Here is a 15621-nt window from a genome sequence, read left to right as displayed (position 1 = left end):
GCATAAACTCCATTATAAAGCTAATTAGAAAATTGTTTTAGAAGTTTCACCTTTGGCTTATATAGATTTAGCCATTTTTTGCAGTTTCTCGAAACTATCATACAAACTTTGTGATCATATATTCAGTTTTTCTTGTAACCACATGCAAACTTTTTGCAAATTGAAAGTTATACAAATTCTTCTGGTTCATTAAATTTACAGGGAGATAGTACCTGTTATATATATAGTCCGAGATTGCTAAAAAACTTGAACTTTCTATGTGATAAATTTTCCTACAAAAAGACAATTAAACAGTAAAATAGTTAACCTATAAAAAGTGTTATTAAATAAACTATAATAACTGAGGTTATAAAAACAAGAACTTAGAATGCAACTTTTTTTATAAAAAAAAAATATAGAATGCAATATTAATACCTTGTCAATAACTTAAAACCATTAATAATTAAAGAACAAACAACTTTAAATAATATACAAAAATACTAAAATATCTTATTTATCAATACTCTATTTTTCTGTGTAAAAAAAAAAAAAAACTAAACTCGGCCACTGCTTGGGAAATTTAAGAAATATGGAAAACCCCAATGGATTGCGAGACTTGTTGACGGGTGAGATTCCTATGACTTCGACAAATTTGAATTTTCTAGTTGTCTTTATTTGGGCTGTAATGTATTAATCACTGGAAAACCCCAATGGATTGCGAGACTTGTTGAAGGTGTGCCATATGTCAGAGTGAAAAGAACAAACAACAGAATCCATGCAAATTGTCAAGGAATGAATTATTTTAATATGGTTCTGTATTATGTGGGTTTATAACTATGCATTTATTTGCTGTAAGTTGTATCCTGGCCTGCAAAGGCAATGAGGAAAATTCACGCGTTGAACCTTCAATCCGCTCAAAATCAGCATTTTATTAGGAACAAACTCAAACAATTTTCTTGAAGAAAATAATAAATATAATTAATAATTTGATAAAAAGAAAAAAATAAATAAAGGTACACATGACATGAAACACAGAACAAAAGTTGAATCGAAATGAAAGCCTTAGAAGCAGCGTAGGCTATAAATAGAAGTTAGTGAATAGAATTGTTTGTATCCATATGCAATCCTCTCTAGTTTTGTTCTTCTGTTAAAGGATGAATATCAATAACATTCTTTTCTGGCTTCTACTCCCATACTTCATCTTAGCTTCTTCTTCCTCTTCCTCTTTCTGCAACCACCATGACACCTCTGCCTTACTACTTTTCAAAAACTCATTTGCCCTCAACACTTCACTTCAGTATTATTATGGGTTGGCTTCTTGTTCTTCAAAGACAGAATCATGGAAAAACGGAACAGATTGTTGTGAGTGGGATGGGGTCACGTGCGACACCATCTCAGGCCACGTGATTGGTCTTGACCTTAGCTGCAGTAATCTTCAAGGTCAACTCCATCCCAACAGCACCATCTTCAGCCTAAGACACCTTCAACAACTCGACCTATCCTATAATGATTTTTCTGGCTCTTCATTATATTCTGCAATTGGTGATCTCGTCAATCTCATGCATCTTAATTTGTCACACACTCTACTCAGTGGTGACATTCCATCCACAATCTCTCATTTGTCCAAATTACTGTCACTTCAACTCGGTGGCGACCAGAGAATGAGAGTTGATCCATACACATGGAACAAACTCATTCAAAATGCAACTAATTTAAGAGAGCTTTCTTTAGATTTTGTGGACATGTCTTATATCAGAGAGAGCTCTTTGTCATTGCTAACCAATCTGTCTTCCTCTCTCATCTCTCTTATTCTTGGAGACACCAAATTGCAAGGGAATCTATCGAGTGACATCCTCTCTTTACCCAATCTTCAAACACTATCTTTGAGTGATAATGAAGACCTGGGAGGTGAACTTCCAAAGTCCAACTGGAGTACTCCACTAAGCGACTTGTGTCTCTCTAAAACTGCTTTCTCGGGAAACATTTCCGATTCCATTGCCCATTTGGAGTCTCTTAACGAAATATATCTGGGGAGTTGTAATTTTGATGGACTGATTCCCTCATCATTGTTTAATCTAACTCAATTCTCCTTTATAGATCTATCGTTTAATAAATTAGTTGGCCCCATTCCATATTGGTGTTATTCTTTGCCTTCCTTGTTATGGTTGGATCTTAACAACAACCACCTCACGGGGTCAATTGGTGAATTCTCATCTTATTCTTTGGAATTCTTGTCACTCTCTAATAACAAACTGCAAGGTAATTTTCCAAATTCAATATTTGAACTCCAAAATCTTACTTATTTGAGTTTGTCATCAACTGACTTGAGTGGTCATTTGGACTTTCATCAATTTTCAAAGTTCAAAAATCTATTTTACCTCGAACTTTCTCACAATAGTCTTCTATCTATTAACTTTGATAGTATCGCTGACTATTTCTTATCCCCCAACCTTAAATACTTAAATTTATCTTCCTGTAATATTAATAGTTTCCCTAAATTCATAGCACCACTTGAAGATCTGGTCGCACTAGATCTTTCTCATAACAGCATTCGTGGAAGCATTCCCCAGTGGTTTCATGAGAAGCTCTTGCATTCTTGGAAAAACATTAGTTATATTGACCTCAGTTTCAACAAGTTGCAAGGAGATCTCCCAATTCCACCCAATGGAATTCACTACTTTTTAGTCTCAAATAATGAGCTGACCGGGAACATTCCTTCAGCAATGTGCAATGCAAGCTCCCTCAAAATACTCAACTTGGCTCATAACAACTTGACAGGCCCCATTCCTTCAGCAATGTGCAATGCAAGCTCCCTCTATATACTCAACTTGGCTCAAAACAACTTGACAGGCCACATTCCACAATGTCTCGGAACATTTCCTTCTCTTTGGGCATTGGATTTGCAAAAGAACAACCTTTACGGAAACATACCTGCGAACTTTTCTAAGGGAAATGCATTGGAGACTATAAAGTTGAATGGCAACCAATTGGACGGACAATTACCTCGGTGTTTGGCCCACTGCACAAATCTGGAAGTGTTGGACCTGGCAGACAATAACATAGAGGATACATTTCCCCATTGGCTAGAAAGCCTCCAGGAGTTACAGGTACTCAGTTTGCGATCAAATAAGTTTCATGGTGTCATCACTTGTTTCGGTGCCAAGCATCCATTTCCCAGGCTCAGAATTTTTGATTTGTCAAATAACAATTTTAGTGGGCCCTTGCCAGCATCATACATCAAGAACTTTCAAGGAATGGTTAGTGTGAATGACAACCAAACTGGTTTGAAATATATGGGTAACCAATATTCCTATAATGATTCAGTAGTGGTTGTAATGAAAGGTCAATACATGAAGCTCGAGAGGATATTAACTATTTTTACAACCATTGATTTATCAAATAATATGTTTGAAGGAGAACTTCTGAAAGTCCTTGGAGAATTGCATTCTCTCAAAGGGCTTAACCTTTCGCACAATGCAATCACTGGTACCATTCCACGATCCTTTGGTAATTTAAGAAATTTGGAATGGTTGGACCTCTCGTGGAACCAGTTGAAAGGAGAGATTCCTCTGGCTTTGATCAATTTGAATTTTCTGGCTGTGTTGAACCTTTCACAAAACCAGTTTGAGGGTATCATACCTACAGGTGGACAATTTAACACATTTGGAAATGATTCCTATGCTGGAAATCCAATGCTATGTGGATTCCCTTTGTCAAAATCCTGCAATAAGGATGAAGATTGGCCACCACATTCAACATTTCAGCATGAAGAATCAGGATTTGGCTGGAAAGCTGTAGCAGTGGGATATGCATGTGGGTTTCTATTTGGAATGCTTTTGGGATATAATGTTTTCATGACTGGGAAACCACAATGGCTCGGGAGACTTGTTGAAGGTGTGCTTAATTAATGAAGAGTGGGAAGGACAATTCATAGGGGAAGGAAATAGTTTATCCTTAGTTTAATATGGTTTTTTGTGTGTGTCTGTATGTTTTTTGTAATTTTAACTTGTGTCCTTTGTGTAACAAATCTTGATGATCATAAATTTCAAAATGAGTGCATGGTCATCCCATGTGATGATATTGACCCAAAAACTTTGATTCTAATCTCCAAAGACAAAAACTTGTTAGCCACCACTTTATGTCAAGCATGCCATAGTACGAGCTAATATTAAAACTGGACTTTTAATTTAAAAATTGGTTTCCCCTACCCTTATTATATACTTTCTCCAACAAATGAAAGCAAAAAATGATGAAGTTTTAACAGTAATCCAACCAAATTTGCACTTACATTTTAATGTATATGAGGATATTAACTACTTAACTACCTTCGCAACTATTGACTTATGTTTGTCACTTCTTCTCAAGATAACGTTTTAAAAGTAATCCAACTAAATTTGCACACAAATTTAAGGTGTTTGACTTAAAACCTTCTTCAAGTGTATCCTTATAGAAACAAATATTGAGTTGACATAATATTAGCTAAAAGATTTTGATTCTTAGCTCTAAAGTTAAAAATTTAGAAGCAGGAGCTTATAACAAGGAAGGTTGGTCCTCAGATTCTATGAACTCAGGATAAAATATGAAATAAAGTTCTTTTATATTTAAGTATTTAAGAATAGACACATAATATCATAAAAAATATATATTTTATTTCATTAAAAATATAACATAATTTTAATAAATCTTAAAAAAATATATCATATATTTTTATTTATTTAAGTTACTCTTAAGTTATTGTCTATTATTCAATTTATATTTTTTTTAAAAATTACATACATATAAATATTTATATATAAAATAGATATAACAAAGAAATAGATTGAAATGTGAAACATATTTTATCCTTAAGGAGAAGCAATTGACCAATACCTAAAAGGGCCGCAGATTAGCTTGATTAAAATGATTCACAGAAAAAAGACTATGTACAGTAAAATTGTTATAAGATCTTACATATTTCAGAACAGATGGTTTTTGGATATAACAGTAATTTCACAGGTCATATAAAGAGGAAACACACGCATAAACAGAAAGAACCATATAAAGGCCTAAAGTAAGCCATTCAGTCACACACCAACAGTAAACAAATTCTTATAGGTGGTAAATACAAAGGAATTGAATCCAAGTAAAAGAATGCACAATATAAGCAATCATAATAATTTGTTTTATGCATATGAGAACAGAAAGAGATACCTGAACCCTTGCATACTTTACAGTTAATTAACCTCATTTCTTGCTTCATCTTGCCATCGTTGCAAAAAACACATTTTGTCCCACCTGCTTGTCAGCACTTGCTACTGATCACTCCCCTTACGGGAGTACAAATTCAGGCATGTTGTTGCTGGGAATATTGTTCGAAACTTGAACCAAGTGCCCCTGATGTCTGCTTGGTTGAATAGGTGGAAAATAGGAGCTTGGAAGGTGGAGATTTTAACATGAAAAACACTACGCATTTGATTGATATGACAAAAACATGAAGAGGAGGGAAATTGTTACTATTTTCCATCCTCTCACTATCCACGTGCTCAATCAAGCAGAACCCAGTTATCCACATAAATAGTGTGATATCCTGGCTCCTAATATGTTAAAATGTTCCTAATATTCTTGGTATAAAGCCTTAATAATTTCCGTAAATAATCAACATAAAGCATAGCACATCAATGTTTTGGCTCAAATGCAGAAAGATAATTACCGTTGCCAGCACACACCGGATCACCCAGCAAAATCCCATCACTCATTAGCAATCACAAGCATCAACTTTGAACCACAATGTCATGTCAGAAAGTAGCATACACACTTCCGTCAGCAGCCTTGGGTTGTTGGTGGGTTTGCGTTGTAGTTTGGAGGGGAATTGGGGAATAGAGCGAGAAGGTGTGGAAGAACATGGACAAAGATCAACAGAGGCTTTAGAAGAACAAGATAGACGAAGAGGATCAAGAGTGTAGTAGTAAGGAAGAGTGCCCATTGATTAAATTAATATTATTATTATCAGTATGTGGAGCTAAGCTATGCCTTGCGATTATTTCAGTCGCTACTCTTCAAATACATCACAAACCTCAGCCACATTTTTTTTCCTATTATTCAGCTTCATGCTTACATGAATAGTCATACATTTTAAATAGTGACGTGAAGCAGAAGTTGTTTCACTTCCAGTGGTTTTAAGTATTAGCTATGTAATTATGTTCAATATTTAGAAGAGTTTTATCATCTATAAATAATTGTTATGTTGCAAATCAATGAATTTGTTTTAACAATTATATCAACTAAAATTTTATTTTTTATTATAAAAATTAAAAATTTTAGTTGATATAATTTGTAAAATAATTATAAAAAATTAATAAATTTATCATTCATAGTAATTTTAATCGGCAGACAGTGTTGAGATCGGTTGACAGAAAGAATTACATACCACAGTGCTAATATAAAACCTGCAGAAACCATCTGGAAATGCTGATCTCACTAATTATGGCCTCCTATACAGAGTAGCCTTTCGCTATTTTTCTCTGTTTTTACAAAAGCCCATAGATGTCAGATTATGCCAAATTCATCCCACGCAAGACGAGAACTCATCAATACCAGTTCCCTAATTTTAAGTCTTTACTGGCTTCTCGAAAGTGTGGCGAATCTAAGACAAAACGCATGTAATTTGAAATGGTGTAATAAAACACAGTTCACTCAACCTCAAAACTAAAACCCAATATTACCATAATAGCGAGCAACCACAAAACAATTAAAGAGAGCAAAATGTACTTAATAAAAATAGCTCTTGCAGGCAAAGTTACAAACCTGGTTAACAGCATATGATCTTTTAGGAACATTGCCAGAATGCTCCTAAAAGCAATGAGTCAATCCAATATGTTAAGTGTTGCGTGAAGTCAATGTTATCATCATGTTATTTTTTCTCCTTAATTTATGAAAATTAAGATTACTATAGCATATTTTTATAAACGAGATCAAAATAAGTTAATTTAATTTCAAGTGACTAAAAGTAAACAGTATCCTATTTACATGAATTGAAAACATATACAATCATTTAAAGTGTAAAAATCATTGAAATAAATTCTAAACATGGAACAAAACTCTTTTTCATATACAAAATTAGGAACCGAAAAACATGACCAAAAATTACCCTTAAACAGAAATACATTCATTAATTAGATAAAGACTTAAGACAATGGGATCTCAAGCTTAATTGACGGGCACTAGCGGACAAGAGAATATTCATCAACCCATTCGGCTACAATGATAGATATGCTAAGCATATTATATAGGGGGAAAAGAATTAGAATATAACACGTCAAATGTCTTGGTTGAGGAGAAAAAAAGTGTTAACACCCACTGAATGGCTCGGCAGAAGAAGCAATGAAAAGAAGAAATGATCCAGAAGGGGACAGGGAAGATCTAGAGTATAACTCTACTTTCCTCTCTCCAAATAATAAAAGATCTAAACAGACAGCAATGCAGAGCCAAACGTGGATGCCAACAATCTAATCTAATGTTTCTCCATTTTCCTTCCCAAAATCCGCTTACCCTCAATTTTTTTATTCTAGAGTCCAGAATTAATGACTGCAACCACGTCCCTGACCTCAAGATGATGATATTTTGGTTACATCTTTGCTTGATCTGTTGTATTTCATGTGGCTGTTCACTAGCTGCCCTGCTGCAATGGCAGACATCAGAGACAGCTCTCCTGCTAAAACAGATCCAGCAACAATGGTGGCCAAGAGTCTTGAGTTTGATCCTGGTGACTCCTTGCTAGCACCCTTCACACCAAGTAAATTCAAGCAAGCAGATTGGGATGCAAGTTGAGTCCCACCCCCAACAGTACCCACCTGTGAGCACAATAATGAATCATATAAACCTTGGCTATTGAATTGGAAAATTAACCAACTTTATAGAAGAGTATTGTCTAAGAAAATATATATTGTGTGCCAAATCACCTCAATGGAAGGCATGGTCACTGAGATGTGAAGGTCCCTCCCGTCATTGACGGCTTCCATCATGGTTAAGCAATGGGAACTCTCAACATTTTGAGCTGGATCTTGGCCAGTGGCTATAAAGATGGCAGAAACAATGTTACTAGCATGGGCATTAAATCCACCAAGAGCACCGGCGACAGCAGAACCAGCAAGGTTTTTGAGCATGTTAAGCTCCACCAGGGCAGACACGTTGGTTTTCAATACCTTCTGCACCACTTCTTCTTTGATAATTGCTTCACAAACAACTGATTTCCCACGTCCCTCGATCCAATTTACTGCAGCAGGTTTCTTGTCCGAACAATAATTTCCTAAAGGATCAAGTCAGTAGATAACCATCAAATTTTCAGTCTAATTAATATTCCCATTAAAACAATTTCAGCATGTCCTGATTATAGGCATCAAATCAAATAAACCAACATATTCAAGAGAGTAAGAGATAAGCAAGTTAAATAAAATGGTGATGAATGTAAGAGTTTGGCAGTCACAATTTTTTGTATCATGTTCATAGATCATATTAAGCAAACAAATCAATCTCCGAAAATAATTCAACTTGATAATACCACAAGTATAATGAACGACTACAATTACAACATTAAATAACACAAATCTCCTGTTCAAATCAGATAATACCTATAACAATATAATACAACACAATGAATATAAAAATAGGCTAGCACGTCAATATGATACGGAAAGCTTACACTAGTGCAATACAATATTGATAAAAAAAAAAGGTTAAAACATCAAAGACAATACGGAAAGAATTAATATAATATGATTGGACCACTTTCATGAAAGAAACAATTACGTCAATGAAAGGAGACAAAGAGCCGATGTCTATAGTATTAGTAGAGCATATAACAAAGTAAACAGCATTGGTGAATGGTGACATCATTCCGGTTAACAAAAGAAAGATCCAGTCCTAAAAAATTAAAAAAGGAAAGAAAGAAAGATCTAGTAAATCCCATCCATCAAAATGGGAAAGGGAAAGAAATTACCAGAAATGCCAATAACATCCATGTCGGGGAAATCATTCAGAAGAAAATCAAGAACGTTTTGCACCCCTTTGGAAACCATGTTCATCCCCATGGCATCACCCGTGCTACAAGTGAATCTCAAATAAGCATTCTTCCCAGCCATAGCACACTGAATACCTTGGAGCCTGGCAAATCTACTCGACCTGAAGAAACACCATTAAACCAAGCAACAAAACAAAGCGCATATATAAATAAATAAATAAATAAATAATCTCCCATAAACAACATCCAAATTCCAGTCCTCTACAAACCATATTTCCTTCACTCTTCACAATTATAACAAACAAATCAAAATTTTAAAGGAAAACCACACCTTTAATTCTCCCCTAACATTTTTTTTTATAAAAAAAAAAACATTAAATGTTAATACCTAAACTGCAGAAAATTAACTTAGTCCGTGTTTGAATGAAGCTAATTTAGAAAGAAAGAAAATTAATTTCGGTCAAAAATTGATTTTAAAATGAAGTGATTTATGCTTGATTGTTTTTATATTAAAACAAAATTAGTAGTAAAATCCATTATAAAATCGCTTCACTCAAAATTGACTTTGGAGCCAGAATCAATCAATTCTTCAACACGCAACCAAAAACATGAACAGTTTACCTTAAAAAATCAAGTTAGCTGGTACCTCAACATGATTTTATCTAACATAACGAGAATCCAAACATGATTTTAATCAATGTGATAATGACTCCTGAATGATTAATAGTGTGTTTGGATTAGCTTCATGGCGAAAAATAATTAATTATTATTTTTTCCATGGTGAAGGTAAAGCAACAAATAGTTCCTTCCATTATTGATGGTATCACCATGATTTTGTGAGTTAGAATTGATTTTTGACACACTGAAGAGTTTGGAAAAGCAAACCTGTTGAAAACAAGTGACAAGGTATCAAAATTGAGAGGATCCTCCAAGAAAAACTTCAACTGTGCAGCTCTCTTGGCAGTGGAGAATCTAACAACAGGTGCCCTAGACATGCAATCCCTCAAAACCACACTGCTGGCCCCACCAGAAGCATAGATGGCCTTGCACCCTCTGTTGGTACTCGCCACAAGGCACCCTTCCGTGGTGGCCATCGGCACAGTGTATTCGAATCCATCCAACAACAACGGCCCCGCCACCCCTACCGGAATCTGCACATACCCTACCGGCATTTCGCAGCACTGCCCTAAAATGGAGTCGTAGTCGAACCCCTCCAGCGGCAGGCCCTCAAGCGACTGCCCCGTCAGGCGCTGCAGCGCCGCGCGTCGAATCCCCGCGGCGCGGCGACAGTCGCCCAGGCGGGACTCGAGCGCGTAGGAGGGCGTGACGCCTTCCACGACGGAGTTTACAATCTCCTCGTCATCCTCGGAGGATAATATAATCGAGGCATCCCGTGAGGGCATTTTGGTAATTGCGGGCGAGGGAGAGGGAGAGGGAGAGGAAGAGGGAGAATCTGTAACGGCGTCGTCGAGGTCCCAGGCGTCGTTGGAGGCGCGTGAGATGAAGGACTGGACGAAGTCGATGCCGAAGAAGCCGAGGAGGTAGATGAAGGAGGCGATGAGGGAGAAAATGGCGGCGATCTCGGAGAGAGTGACGACGTGGAGAGGGGTGTGACTGCGGATCTTGTCGCGCCAGCGGTGGAGGAGGAAGTAAGCAACGGAGAAGAAGAGCGTGAAGAAGATCGCGTTGGTGAGGTAGAGAGGGAGAGGGAGAGCGTCGGAGGCCTTGGGAGAGGAAGTGTCCCTCCTCTTCTTGGGGTGGATTGCTCCGTCGTCAGCGGCGGGCGGCGGCCGGCGATGGAGGTCCATTGTGGGAGGGAGAGAGGGACGCCGAAAATGAAACGGAAGAAGGAAGAAAAGGAGTATATGATAGTGCTGTGGACGTGTGTGTGCCAGCAAAAAATTGGTCAGGACCCAACTGCGTCTTCATTTGCTGTTTTTCTTTGTTTTTATTCACTACTTTTCAAACTTCCTTTTTTTTTTCTTTTTCTGTAACCACACAAACACTTCATAAATACTTGAATTCACATCTTAAATAATTATATATAACACCCACTATCAAACACATACATCTATTAGTTGTCAAAATGTTTCAAGATAATTAAGTGTTTTTGAATTCTAATCATGTTATTGCATTAAATACTTACATGATTGATTTTATCACCTGTGTCATATCATATCCAGCTCAATTAAAATTATCTACTATTAAAGATATTTGTAGTCAAAGTAGAAAATAATTAAAACATACACCAATATGCATGTACTTGGGCATAATAATTATATTTAGAGTTATAAATACATTTTGACACGAAATATGCATGTACATACGCATGATAATTAAATGTAAATTCATAAATAGAATTTGACACTAATTATGCATGTACTTAGATGTGATAATTAAATAAATTCATAAATAGAATTTGACACCAGTTATGTATGTACTTAGGCATCACAATAAAATAAGAGATAAACATGGTGGCAAAAATAACTTAAAGCACCGATTATGTATGTACTTAGGCATGTATATAGGGATGATAACTAAAGGTAAACTCATATATAATTTGATACCAATTATGCATGTACTTAGATATGATAATTAAATTTGTTAGACACTTTTTTTTTTAGGGTGCTGTTAACATGTGTCCTTAGGGCACATGTTAATGTGTAATAAATGATGGTTGGTCCCCACTTATTATACTTTGGAAAAAACAGCATCATAAATGTGTCTCATAAAAAATTTAAAGACAAAATTACCCTTAACTATATGACACACATAGTGTGCTTTTGAACTTCTTACTTTAAATACACGCGCCTCAAAATTGCTAAACTGAAGAGTTTCTTTTTTTCTGACTTTTTTGTCTCTTTACTGAGTATGAAGCACCTGCGTAGCATCTTTTGCAAAATAAAAGTATTTTTTCATCCCTTCATTAACATTGCTGGAATTTTTTAATTTAAATAAATAATAAAAACTAATTCAAAATATATTAGCAATTCAAATGAAATAATACCATTCCAATACAAAAAATATCCAAAAAGAGGTTCAAATGTTTAATTAAAATAAAAAAACTCATAAAAAATAGATCCAGGGCCTTCATGCCTATGCCAACATCAGCTTTCTTTTCTAAACTCTGAAGTATCATTCCACATGCTACATTGCCAACATATTCCTGTTAGAAACAAAGGGTAGAAACAAACAAAATATTATTAATTATCGGATATACATAATCCTACAAAAGTATATTAAACTAGAAATCTAAAGAATTTAATAAATGAAATGAAAAAATATGTACCTAAACTTTTGGAAGAAGAATTGGATTTAAATTTGCATCTTTACAAATTTTTTTCTTCTTGTTTGTGTGACCAGAAAATTGAGTATTTTCTTTTAGAGGACATGTAACAATATTATGTCCTACATCTTTGCACAATCCACAAGTATTCATGTTATGTGATAGCTCTTTTCCACCTTTAAGACGTCTTCGTTTGGGACGACCTTTTGTTTTGGAAGGTGGAGGACAGTGAACAACATCGACTTGTTCCTCAAAGACAACATTGACTTGTTGGGGATCTACTTCATCATCGTCATGTGATGTTTGAAGCCGCCATCGTGACGGCAAGTAGTTAGAAGGGATTTCATGACAATCTTTATGAAGAAAAATACTGAGAATGTGACGACATAATATACCCCAAAACTCAAAATACTTGCAACTACATGTAGCTATTTTACCATCCCAAAAGACCATGTGTTTTCTACTATTAGCATCTTTATAATACCGCAACACAAATTCATTACCATTTTCATGATGAATTGAATATTGGGTGGACCTTTCAAACTCCTCTTGAAACTTCTGAAAAGCAAATCTTGTAAGAACACCATGAGCTTGCTCTTGCAAGGGTGACATAAGCTTCAAGTTAATTCTTTTGCACTTTTCTAACATTATGTCATGGTCTTCTTTTTGCTTAATATCATCAATCGCTACATCAACCTGAAATTAATTTAAATTAATCAACGTATAAGATTAGAAGTGAAAAGTACTAATATATTGGCAATTACACCATACCTGCTTTGTAAAGTCACTTAAACTTGTGTGAGAATTTATAAATCTTTTAATAAATGCATTAATACTCTCTGATCTTCCGGTAGTTGTCATCCCACCAAAGAAATGGTCACGAAGATAAGCGAGTGCCCAGTAATTCCTGATTTCATACAATCCTTTCACATGTTTATTTGACTGCAAGTTATACTTAGCAACAACTTTTGGCCATTGATGCTCAAATTCTTCACATGTCTCCAATTTATACAACTCGTAAAAATCAGAACACCATTTTGAATATTTGTCCCGAAGTATAGCATTAAACCAACTACTAAACTTAAAAGTGATGTGCCATATGCAAAAACTATGTTTTGTTGATGGCAAGTCTTTTGAAATTGCTTCTTTCATCCATGGATCTTGATCCGTTAGTATAGTCTTTGGTGGCTTCTTCATCAAAGATATAAAAGTCTAAAGAAAATTTAGAAGCGTTAAAAAAAGTATTAATTAGAAACTAAGATACCATCATTAAAGAAACAATAATAATAAGCTTAGAAGTTACCTTCATTAACCAACGAAATGCAGATATTGTTTCATTTCGTAAGAGTGCACAACCAAAAAGTACAGTCTTCCCATGACTATTCATACCCACAAAAATCCCAAATGGCATTTCATAAGAATTGACCTTGTATGTAGTATCAAACACAACAACATCACCATATTTTTGGTACCAATCAGAGCAAGAAGCAGGAGACCAAAAAATATGCTCTAACCTTCTCTCTTCATCAAGTGTATATGCATACTGAAATTTAGAGCAACTCTTTTTTGCATCCTCACAGTACTTGAGAAGATCTTTGGCATCATTTCTTTCAAATTTTTTCTTGGTTTTCACAAAAAGATTACGAATGTCCCTTTCAATAAATGGAAGATAACCATGCTTCACATTTTTCTCTAATTCTATGACACGCATCAATTGTCTAACTGAAAGCCCCCCTTCTTTTAACAAGAAAATGCGTTCAATATCATCTTCAGAGATAGTTCGGTTAGCCGGTAAAAAACGCACTTCTGATTGGGTTAGCAAAACATGGTTATGTTCAACAACAAACTTTGTAACTCGCCACTCACTTGGAAATATATCATGAGACTTCTGTAATGAAATTCTTAAATAAGCTTTACATTCACACCTTGTTGATTCTCTGTTTCTCTGTTCTTTTAATGGTTCTATGATTTTCAACGAGCTTCTACCTTCACGATGGCAAAAAAAATCACGCCTCCTCATAATTCCATTTCGTTTGATGAATCTACCTTTTCGAACAGAGAACCCATGCTGATATGCATACCTCTTATAAAATGCAAATGCTTCTTCCTCGCTAAGAAAAATTTGACCAACAAAAGGAACAATATTTGTCTCATTATAAGTTTCATCTCTATCAACTTCTTCTGCAAATTCATTTATCTCAATATTCTGACTAGAAGACACAATATTTTCTTTCTCATAAGTTTCAATTTCCTCAACTTCTAATACATCATTTGCCACAATATCATGATCAAAATGTTCACTAACTGTTCCTGAATAACCATTCTCTAAAGAAATATCTTCAATTGGATATTCATTTAAATCAACATTTATTTTATCGGTGCTCATATCTCTAGTACTAGTACTACCTTCCCCCATTGTGTTATTTATGGTGCTCATATCTCTAGTACTAGTATTACCTTCACCCATTGTGTTATTTATCATCTACAAATAAAAATAATAAATAGAAAAATATATTACAAAACTCTATATATATATATATATATTTTGCAAGTGTCCAAAAAACACATGTGATTGGCGAGAGCAATGGAGAAAAAAAAAAGCTTGATAAAAGTACCTGATATTGTGCCTTTGAGCTACGAAGAAAAGACTGTGCATGTGGGCTTTGAAGAAAAGACAAATCCATGGTTAATAATTCAATCTATCAATGTGTTTTTCATAAGAGCATATGGTGGTAGAGAGGAATTGAAAAGAAATGTGCAAAGTGGTGGAAGTAGTACAGACTCTCGAACAAATTAGCGGGAAACTAACAAAATCTAGGAAGAAAATAGACACAGTATATGTTAAATGAGTGAGGGTAATTTTGGCATAAAAAAATTAAAAGCACACTTTTTTATATTTATTTGACTGAAGTTAATTTTCTCTTTGTCCAAAATAAAATAGGTGGGACCATGAGTCATTTATTACTCCTTAACATGTGCCTTAAGGGCACATGTTAACATTGCCCTTTTTTTTAACTTTGGAGGCTCATTTGATCTATGCATTGCTCTAACCAATCAGTCCATATGATAATTATTTTACAATTATACCACATAATTGGAATTCGATATTGATACAAAAACATTCAATAAAACATCACTCTAACCTCGACTTTGGTGAAAAAAATGATTTTAAGATTAATTTTATCTTATTTATAAATTAATAAAAGGAGCACGAGGAAGTATCTCCCCAGACTTGTCTATTGTACACTATCATCTCTATATTTCTAATTTTAAAAAATGCAATTTATTTTTAAATTTCAATTAAACTGATAATATTTTTTAGTCATTGTTACCGGCTTCTCTAATGATAATATATTTTATA

The 15621-nt window shown here is 34.8% G+C and overlaps 3 protein-coding genes across 3 annotated transcripts; 1 reads left to right on the top strand and 2 right to left on the bottom strand.

The window, feature by feature from the left end:
- The first annotated feature begins 127 nt into the window (after positions 1-127).
- LOC100792033 (receptor-like protein 7) lies at positions 128-4183 on the top strand. The gene has a single exon (XM_014766554.3). The coding sequence runs from the start codon at positions 1134-1136 to the stop codon at positions 3885-3887; it is 2754 nt and encodes a 917-aa protein (XP_014622040.1). The 5' UTR covers positions 128-1133; the 3' UTR covers positions 3888-4183.
- A 2918-nt stretch (positions 4184-7101) lies between these two features.
- LOC100777317 (3-hydroxy-3-methylglutaryl-coenzyme A reductase 1) lies at positions 7102-10996 on the bottom strand. Its single transcript, XM_003545508.5, has 4 exons — positions 9860-10996; positions 8954-9135; positions 7917-8263; positions 7102-7808 (listed from the first exon to the last, which is right to left on the bottom strand). The coding sequence occupies exons 1-4, from the start codon at positions 10780-10782 to the stop codon at positions 7563-7565; spliced, it is 1698 nt and encodes a 565-aa protein (XP_003545556.1). The 5' UTR covers positions 10783-10996; the 3' UTR covers positions 7102-7562.
- A 1065-nt stretch (positions 10997-12061) lies between these two features.
- Positions 12062-14676, bottom strand: LOC100791505 (protein FAR1-RELATED SEQUENCE 11-like). The gene is made up of 3 exons (XM_041009370.1): positions 13564-14676; positions 13032-13448; positions 12062-12956 (listed from the first exon to the last, which is right to left on the bottom strand). The coding sequence occupies exons 1-3, from the start codon at positions 14674-14676 to the stop codon at positions 12264-12266; spliced, it is 2223 nt and encodes a 740-aa protein (XP_040865304.1). The 3' UTR covers positions 12062-12263.
- Between the last annotated feature and the right edge of the window lie 945 nt (positions 14677-15621).

This window comes from Glycine max, chromosome 14, assembly GCF_000004515.6.
Source record: "Glycine max cultivar Williams 82 chromosome 14, Glycine_max_v4.0, whole genome shotgun sequence".
NCBI classification, from domain to species: domain Eukaryota; kingdom Viridiplantae; phylum Streptophyta; class Magnoliopsida; order Fabales; family Fabaceae; genus Glycine; species Glycine max.
The sequence above is the reverse complement of the archived record's forward strand: the minus strand, read 5'-3'. Positions and strand labels throughout refer to the sequence as shown.